Here is a 10,000-nt window from a genome sequence, read left to right as displayed (position 1 = left end):
GGAGTGAGGCGTTTCTTCTTCTGTGGTGTTTTTCTCTGAAGCTTTAACCCTAATTTCACGATAAGCAGCCGAACATCTGCAAAATCAATTAAGATCCAATCAGCAACACACTTACCCCCCATCAGTGTGTGTGTGAGTGTATGTGTGTGTGACCTAATTCCTCGACAATCAGCGTGGAGAGTGTTGTTGTTAAGCCGCTCTTCAGACTCTCTGCCAGCTGCTTCTCTCTCTCTTAAAAGGAGGAAATAAATCCCAATAAATTAAGAAATTAAAGAATTTAAATCAGGAGAGCATGTGTCGCCCCCTGGAGGCCAGAAGGAAAACTGCATGTCCACTGAGGAGGGGCTGCTTTAAATAAATATATTGTATTATATCTGTGTGTGTGTGTGTGTGTGTGTGTGTGTGTGTGTGTGTGTGTGTGTGTGTGTGTGTGTGTGTGTGTGTGTGTGTGTGTGTGTGTGTGTGTGTGTGTGGCTGGTCTTGGATGATGATGGGGATGAAGAAGATGTCGGGTGTTTCCAGGTTCTGTTAATGGAGTTTGTTCTGAGATTGATTTCCTGTTAGTGCCACTTGACCTTTAGATGAGAGTAGCATCTGTTTGCTGTCATTAACAAACACACACACACACACACACACACACACACACACAGACACACACACACACACACACACACACACCAACTAACTAACGCTCCAACACACACATACAAACACACGTACATTAATTATCCGGCTCATGAAGTTTAATCTGGACTCGAGGATTCTCATCTCATCCTCCAGGAAATCCTCTCACTCACTCACTCACACACACACACACACACACACACACACACACACACACACACACACACACACACACACACACACACACACACACACACACACACACACACACACACACACACACACACACACACACACACACACACACACTGCAATGTAACTGTTCAAATAAACCCAAAGTGAATGATTCAGGAAAACTAAGTCTCTATTTTATAAATATATAAAGTGTAAATATAAATATCCACAGTTGTATTTAATATAAAATATACATATATTTAAAATCAGTATTTATATTTTTAGTGTTTTGTTGTTCTAGTTCAGGTTCCAGCCGGCAGGGTTATGGCTAGAAAGGATCCGTCTGGTGTAAATATGACGTCACGTTGTAACTCTCGTTGTAATCGGAGCGGCTCGGAAACACATCTACAGCAGTAACATGATGCAACATACACATTAATGCAGCAGCAATATTAATAGAGAAACATCAGACATAATAGTAAAACACTGCAAGGGAACATTTTATTGCACCAGGAGCTATCTTGGGACTTTTACTGCGACAACGTTGACTTGCCTGTGAATAAAAAATAAACCCTAGTGTTGGTGATCTACAGTTTTGTCATTCTTCTTTGAACAGCAAGACCGCTAACACCCTATTTCAACAATCACACTCCCTGTCATTGACATCATTAATAGATAGTTTAGCTTCTCACCATCATTTGCTGTGGCCAACTGATGTTAACAATCGTAACTGAAAGGCTGCCTGCCAAACGTAAACATTCAGCCACGTGACATTCAGCCAAACTCTCGCGAGAGTTTTACACAAGACGGATCCTTTCTAGCCATAACCCTGCTGCTGCTGCTGCTGCCGTAAACCATGCTGCTGCTGCTGCTGCTGCTGCCGTAAACACTGCCTTACATTAGGAAGCAGCAATGGCCGCGGATTGAGTCGGTCCTCTTCGGTTTGTATTTCTTCTTAAAGTTTAAATAAAGTTAAAATAAGTACAAGATCAAATGCTGTCCTCTGTGGAGAAGCTGCTGGAGGACTTCCGGCTCTCAGCCGGCTCTGAGATCTGCCGGAAACTCAAAGAAAGAGAAGAAGAAGAAGAAGAAGACTCGAAAACTGAGGTCATTTTAATTATATCTACTTTAATTTATAAAAAGGAAAACTCACAGTCTGAGGAGTTTTTACTTTCTGTTCTTTATTCATAATGTTTTTCTGAATATTATTTTATTATCCAAATATTTGTAATACAAAGATTCGTTTATTTATAAACTGTGTGTGTGTGTGTGTGTGTGTGTGTGTGTGTGTGTGTGTGTGTGTGTGTGTGTGTGTGTGTGTGTGTGTGTGTGTGTGTGTGTGTGTGTGTGTGTGTGTGTGTGTGTGTGTGTGTGTGTGTGTGTGTGTGTGTGTGTGTGTGTGTGTGTGTGTGTGTGTGTGTGTGTGTGTGTGTGTGTGTGTGGCAGCTGCTGGCAGTGATTGACAGGTTGTGTGTTGTCCTGCTGGAGGATCTGAAGGCGCTGCTGAAACTCAGTGAGGTTCTTATTATTATAATAAACATTATGGACGCTCCAGGTGTTTCAAAGTGATTAGTAAAGTATAAAACTAATATATGATCATACAGAATAATAATAATACAGAACTAAAGTTGGTTCAAATAATTCATTAATATTCTGTTGAAGCTTTTTAAGTGAGTGTTAATAAATTCCACTTCCTGTTTCTCTCTGCAGCCGAGACGCAGCAGGCCCCGCCCCTTTCTGATCAGCTGGAGATGAGCAGCCAATCAGACGCTGCAACATGTGGAAACAACCTATCAGAGCAGTCTGCAGCGGATCAGAGCCACCAATCAGATGCTGCCTCGGGTGAAAGCAGCCAATCAGACACTGCGCTTTGTCAGAGCAGCCAATCAGACACTTCACCATCTGGAAACAACCTATCAGAGCAGTCTGCAGCGGGTCAGAGCAGCCAATCAGACGGTGGGCTTTGTCAGAGCAGCCAATCAGACACTGCGCTTTGTCCGAGCATCCAATCAGACGCTGCGCTTTGTCCGAGCTTCCAATTAGACGCCGCGCTTTGTCAGAGCATCCAATCAGACACTGTGCTTTGTCAAAGCAGCCAATCAGACACTGCGCTTTGTCCGAGCAGCCAATCAGACACTACAACATGTGGAAACAACCAATCAGAGCAGTCTGCAGAGGGTCAGAGCAGCCAATCAGACACTGTCCCCCACCTGCAGGAGAGAAGCTTCTCCTGCTCCACCTGCAGGAAACCCTTCACAACTCGCCGCAGCCTGAGTGTTCACGAGCTCTCCGTGCACCGAGGCCTGCGCCCATTCACCTGCAGCGTCTGTGGGAGGAGCTTCAGTCAGAACAGCGGTCTGAAGACTCACCTGCGCAGCCACAGCGGGGAGAAACCGTACGCCTGCAGTCAGTGTGAGAAGACGTTCTCCAGCAGCAGCTCACTGACCTCTCACCTGCGCAGCCACAGCGGAGAGAAACCCTTCAGCTGCGACACATGTGGGAGGAGCTTCAGCGTGTCGGCCAACCTGCGGCGTCACCGATTGGTCCATTCAGGCCGACGCTCCTTCAGCTGCCAGGTGTGCAGCCGCAGCTTCTCGCAGGCGGCTCACCTGCAGACGCATCGCGCAGCCGTGCACAGCGGCGGGTCTGCCTTCCTCTGTGAGCTCTGTGGGAGGGGCTTCAGGCTAAGCAGCCGGCTGCAGGAGCACGAGCGCAGACACAGAGGAGATAAACCCTTCGACTGCGCAGACTGTGGGAAGAGCTTCTCCTCGACTGCAGCGCTGAAACGCCACCAGAGGACTCACAGCAGGGGGGGGGAGCACAGCTGTGAGGACTGTGGGAAGATCTTTAGTAACAGCAGCACCCTGAAGACTCACCTGCAGACTCACCCGCAGCCGCTGGTCTCTAAGCCCTTCAGCTGCGATGTGTGTCTGCGCAGCTACAGCTCTCTCAGCTACCTGCGCTCTCACCGCCGCAGTCACTCAGAGAGGAAGCCCTTCAGCTGCTCCACCTGTCAGAACAGCTTCTCCACCAGAGGCAGTCTGCAGCTGCACCTGCGCAGCCACAGCGGAGAGAAGCCCTTCGTCTGCGAGGTGTGTGGGCGGAGCTTCAGCGTGTCGCAGAACCTCGTCAGGCACAAGCTGACGCACAGCGGAGAGAAGCCTTTCAGCTGTGAGGTCTGTGGGAGGAGCTTCAGCCAGAAGAGCAACCTGCAGACTCACCAGCTGACACACAGGGGGGAGAAGCTGCAGCCCACAGCCAATCACATCCCTGCTGACCTCATCACCTGACCTCATCACATGACCTCATCACCTGAGCTCATCACCTGACCTCATCACATGACCTCATCACATGACCTCATCGCCTGACCTCATCACCTGACCTCATCAAATGACCTCATCACATGACCTCCTCACCTGACCTCATCACATGACCTCCTCACCTGACCTCCTCACCTGATCTCCTCACCTCATCACCTGATCTCATCACCTGACCTCATCACATGGCCTCATCACCTGACCTCATCACCTGACCTCATCACCTGACCCCCTCACCTGACCTCCTCACCTGACCTCCTCACCTGACCTCCTCACCTGACCTCCTCAACTGACCTCATCACATGACCTCATCACCTGACCTCCTCACCTCATCACCTCATCACCTGACCAATTCACCTCATCACCTGACCTCATCACCTCATCACCTGACCTCCTCACCTGACCTCATCACCTGACCAATTCACCTCATCACCTGACCTCCTCACCTGACCTCCTCACCTGACCTCCTCACCTGACCTCCTCACCTGACCTCATCACCTGACCTCATCACCTGACCTCCTCACCTGACCTCAACACCTGACCTCATCACCTCATCACCTGACCTCCTCACCTGACCTCATCACCTGACCTCATCACCTGATCTCATCACCTGACCTCATCACATGGCCTCATCACCTGACCTCATCACCTGACCTCATCACCTGACCCCCTCACCTGACCTCCTCACCTGACCTCCTCACCTGACCTCCTCACCTGACCTCCTCAACTGACCTCATCACATGACCTCATCACCTGACCTCCTCACCTCATCACCTCATCACCTGACCAATTCACCTCATCACCTGACCTCATCACCTCATCACCTGACCTCCTCACCTGACCTCATCACCTGACCAATTCACCTCATCACCTGACCTCCTCACCTGACCTCCTCACCTGACCTCCTCACCTGACCTCATCACCTGACCTCATCACCTGACCTCCTCACCTGACCTCAACACCTGACCTCATCACCTCATCACCTGACCTCCTCACCTGACCTCATCACCTGACCTCATCACCTGACCTCATCACCTGACCTCCTCACCTGACCTCAACACCTGACCTCATCACCTCATCACCTGACCTCATCACCTGACCTCCTCACCTGACCTCATCACCTGACCTCATCACCTGACCCCCTCACCTGACCTCCTCACTTGACCTCATCACCTGACCCCCTCACCTGACCTCCTCACCTGACCCCCTCACCTGACCTCATCACCTGACCTCCTCACCTGACCCCCTCACCTGACCTCCTCACCTGACCTCCTCACCTGACCCCCTCACCTGACCTCCTCACCTGACCTCCTCACCTGACCTCCTCACCTGACCTCCTCACCTGACCTCCTCCCCTGACCTCAACACCTGACCTCATCACCTGACCCCCTCACCTGACCCCCTCACCTGACCTCCTCACCTGACCTCCTCACCTGACCTCCTCACCTGACCTCAACACCTGACCTCATCACCTGACCCCCTCACCTGACCCCCTCACCTGACCTCATCACCTGACCCCCTCACCTGACCCCCTCACCTGACCTCCTCACCTGACCTCCTCACCTGACCCCCTCACCTGACCCCCTCACCTGACCTCCTCACCTGACCTCCTCACCTGACTTCCTCACCTGACCTCCTCACCTGACCCCCTCACCTGACCTCCTCACCTGACCTCCTCACCTGACCTCCTGTAACTGTGTATGAAAACATGAATAAACGTCTGTTATACGTCTTCTTTACCGTGCCTCAGTTTCTCTTTCCTCACAGACACGTTAATGATGTAATGTTTTATTGTTTTATGGTTGTAATCATCTCTGGGTTTTAATTTATTCGTCTTTTCCTCATGTTTTTATATTTTGAACATTCAGATGTATTTTCAAGGCTTTTTTTCTCATATTTAATTATTTATTATGTTTTTCTCATTTTATTTCTATTATTATTATTTTTCACATTTACATAAAAAATATATAAATACATTATAATTAATAATAAACACTTTTACCTTTCTTTGTATTCCTACGTTTTAAATAGAAAGTGAAAACCTCATTTAAATCTGCTTCTGTTTTTCAAAATAAAAGACCTGACGTAAAACGCGTCACTTTCTCTGGAGGTTATAGTCTATGGTTAAAACCAGCGAAGATGGTGCATTGCATTTATTTATTTAAAACACATTTTCAAGAAATTAAGATCTATTTATTTAATAAACTAACAAATGTTTTCACGTCATTCATTCGGTTATGGTTTTAACCTCCAAGACAAAGTGACGCGTTTTACGTCAGGTCTTTTATTTTGAAGTCCCGCAGACCGGAAGCTGTCAGTCCTCGGATGATCTTCCGGTTCTCTCTCAGTTCCGAGGATAAACATCATGAACGAGACGGAGGGGCTGCGGTTCCGAAGGGTCCACCGCCCGCAGGTCATCACCGACGAGCTGCCGGAGCACCGCCGCAAGGGCACCGGGTGAGGAGAACCGGGGGGACTGGGCCGAGTCCGGAGGACAGGGGGGACTGGGCCGACCGGGCCGAGTCCGGAGGGTTCGAGTCCCGCAGCGGAATACTGAAATAATGAGGGAAATAACTAGAGAAGAATGCAAGCTAAATAAATAACAGAGAGAACAACGACACAACACAGCTAGCATCACCCACAGAACCAGAACACAGCTAGCATCACCTACAGAACCAGAACACAGCTAGCATCACCTACAGAACCACAACACATCTAGCATCACCTACAGAACCACAACACATCTAGCATCACCTACAGAACCACAACACATCTAGCATCACCTACAGAACCACAACACATCTAGCATCACCTACAGAACCACAACACATCTAGCATCACCTACAGAACCACAACACAGCTAGCATCACCTACAGAACCACAACACAGCTAGCATCACCTACAGAACCACAACACATCTAGCATCACCTACAGAACCACAACACATCTAGCATCACCTACAGAACCACAACACAGCTAGCATCACCTACAGAACCAGAACACAGCTAGCATCACCTACAGAACCACAACACAGCTAGCATCACCTACAGAACCACAACACATCTAGCATCACCTACAGAACCAGAACACAGCTAGCATCACCTACAGAACCACAACACAGCTAGCATCACCTACAGAGAGAACCACAACACAGCTAGCATCACCTACAGAACCACAACACATCTAGCATCACCTACAGAACCACAACACATCTAGCATCACCTACAGAACCACAACACATCTAGCATCACCTACAGAACCACAACACAGCTAGCATCACCTACAGAGAGAACCACAACACATCTAGCATCACCTACAGAACCACAACACATCTAGCATCACCTACAGAACCACAACACATCTAGCATCACCTACAGAACCACAACACAGCTAGCATCACCTACAGAGAGAACCACAACACAGCTAGCATCACCTACAGAACCACAACACATCTAGCATCACCTACAGAACCACAACACATCTAGCATCACCTACAGAACCACAACACATCTAGCATCACCTACAGAACCACAACACAGCTAGCATCACCTACAGAACCACAACACAGCTAGCATCACCTACAGAACCACAACACATCTAGCATCACCTACAGAACCAGAACACAGCTAGCATCACCTACAGAACCAGAACACAGCTAGCATCACCTACAGAACCAGAACACAGCTAGCATCACCTACAGAACCACAACACAGCTAGCATCACCTACAGAACCACAACACATCTAGCATCACCTACAGAACCACAACACAGCTAGCATCACCTACAGAACCACAACACAGCTAGCATCACCTACAGAACCACAACACAGCTAGCATCACCTACAGAACCACAACACAGCTAGCATCACCTACAGAACCACAACACATCTAGCATCACCTACAGAACCACAACACATCTAGCATCACCTACAGAACCACAACACAGCTAGCATCACCTACAGAACCACAACACAGCTAGCATCACCTACAGAACCACAACACAGCTAGCATCACCTACAGAGAGAACCACAACACAGCTAGCATCACCTACAGAACCACAACACAGCTAGCATCACCTACAGAACCACAACACAGCTAGCATCACCTACAGAGAGAACCACAACACATCTAGCATCACCTACAGAACCACAACACAGCTAGCATCACCTACAGAACCACAACACAGCTAGCATCACCTACAGAACCACAACACAGCTAGCATCACCTACAGAACCACAACACAGCTAGCATCACCTACAGAACCACAACACAGCTAGCATCACCTACAGAACCACAACACAGCTAGCATCACCTACAGAACCACAACACAGCTAGCATCACCTACAGAACCACAACACATCTAGCATCACCTACAGAACCACAACACATCTAGCATCACCTACAGAACCACAACACAGCTAGCATCACCTACAGAACCACAACACAGCTAGCATCACCTACAGAACCACAACACATCTAGCATCACCTACAGAACCACAACACATCTAGCATCACCTACAGAGAGAACCACAACACAGCTAGCATCACCTACAGAACCACAACACAGCTAGCATCACCTACAGAACCACAACACATCTAGCATCACCTACAGAACCACAACACAGCTAGCATCACCTACAGAACCACAACACATCTAGCATCACCTACAGAACCACAACACATCTAGCATCACCTACAGAACCACAACACATCTAGCATCACCTACAGAACCACAACACAGCTAGCATCACCTACAGAACCACAACACAGCTAGCATCACCTACAGAACCACAACACAGCTAGCATCACCTACAGAACCACAACACAGCTAGCATCACCTACAGAACCACAACACAGCTAGCATCACCTACAGAACCACAACACAGCTAGCATCACCTACAGAACCACAACACATCTAGCATCACCTACAGAACCAGAACACAGCTAGCATCACCTACAGAACCAGAACACAGCTAGCATCACCTACAGAACCAGAACACAGCTAGCATCACCTACAGAACCACAACACAGCTAGCATCACCTACAGAACCACAACACATCTAGCATCACCTACAGAACCACAACACATCTAGCATCACCTACAGAACCAGAACACAGCTAGCATCACCTACAGAACCACAACACATCTAGCATCACCTACAGAACCACAACACAGCTAGCATCACCTACAGAACCACAACACATCTAGCATCACCTACAGAACCACAACACAGCTAGCATCACCTACAGAACCACAACACAGCTAGCATCACCTACAGAACCACAACACAGCTAGCATCACCTACAGAACCACAACACAGCTAGCATCACCTACAGAACCACAACACAGCTAGCATCACCTACAGAACCACAACACAGCTAGCATCACCTACAGAACCACAACACAGCTAGCATCACCTACAGAACCACAACACAGCTAGCATCACCTTCAGAACCACAACACATCTAGCATCACCTACAGAACCACAACACATCTAGCATCACCTACAGAACCACAACACAGCTAGCATCACCTACAGAACCACAACACAGCTAGCATCACCTACAGAACCACAACACAGCTAGCATCACCTACAGAGAGAACCACAACACAGCTAGCATCACCTACAGAACCACAACACAGCTAGCATCACCTACAGAACCACAACACAGCTAGCATCACCTACAGAGAGAACCACAACACATCTAGCATCACCTACAGAACCACAACACAGCTAGCATCACCTACAGAACCACAACACAGCTAGCATCACCTACAGAACCACAACACAGCTAGCATCACCTACAGAACCACAACACAGCTAGCATCACCTACAGAACCACAACACAGCTAGCATCACCTACAGAACCACAACACAGCTAGCA

The 10,000-nt window shown here is 48.5% G+C and overlaps 2 protein-coding genes across 6 annotated transcripts in view; both read left to right on the top strand.

Moving 5' to 3' along the window:
• The window catches only part of LOC307027490 (uncharacterized protein), a 4,780-nt gene extending 317 nt beyond the window's left edge, over positions 1-4,463 (top strand). The window contains exons 1-3 of one of the 5 annotated variants that reach the window (XM_079695745.1): positions 1-1,905; positions 2,245-2,311; positions 2,509-4,463. The exon at positions 1-1,905 is cut by the window's left edge and continues 317 nt beyond it. In XM_079695745.1, the coding sequence (XP_079551871.1) occupies positions 1,792-1,905; positions 2,245-2,311; positions 2,509-4,088 (1,761 nt within the window). In that variant the 5' untranslated portion in view covers positions 1-1,791 and the 3' untranslated portion in view covers positions 4,089-4,463. Of the gene's footprint in view, positions 1,906-2,244; positions 2,317-2,508 lie in introns of all 5 variants that reach the window. The other 4 variants (XM_079695746.1, XM_079695747.1, XM_079695748.1 and 1 more) reach the window with 4 other exon arrangements.
• A 1,950-nt stretch (positions 4,464-6,413) lies between these two features.
• apmap (adipocyte plasma membrane associated protein) overlaps positions 6,414-10,000 on the top strand; it is a 13,627-nt gene continuing 10,040 nt past the window's right edge. The window contains exon 1 of the mRNA XM_079695750.1: positions 6,414-6,572. Coding sequence (XP_079551876.1) covers positions 6,481-6,572 — 92 coding nt within the window. The 5' untranslated portion in view covers positions 6,414-6,480. The remainder of the gene's footprint in view (positions 6,573-10,000) is intronic.

This window comes from Notothenia rossii, assembly GCF_949606895.1.
Source record: "Notothenia rossii genome assembly, contig: scaffold_86, whole genome shotgun sequence".
Lineage (NCBI taxonomy): Eukaryota > Metazoa > Chordata > Actinopteri > Perciformes > Nototheniidae > Notothenia > Notothenia rossii.
This window is presented reverse-complemented; position numbering and strand designations above follow the sequence as displayed.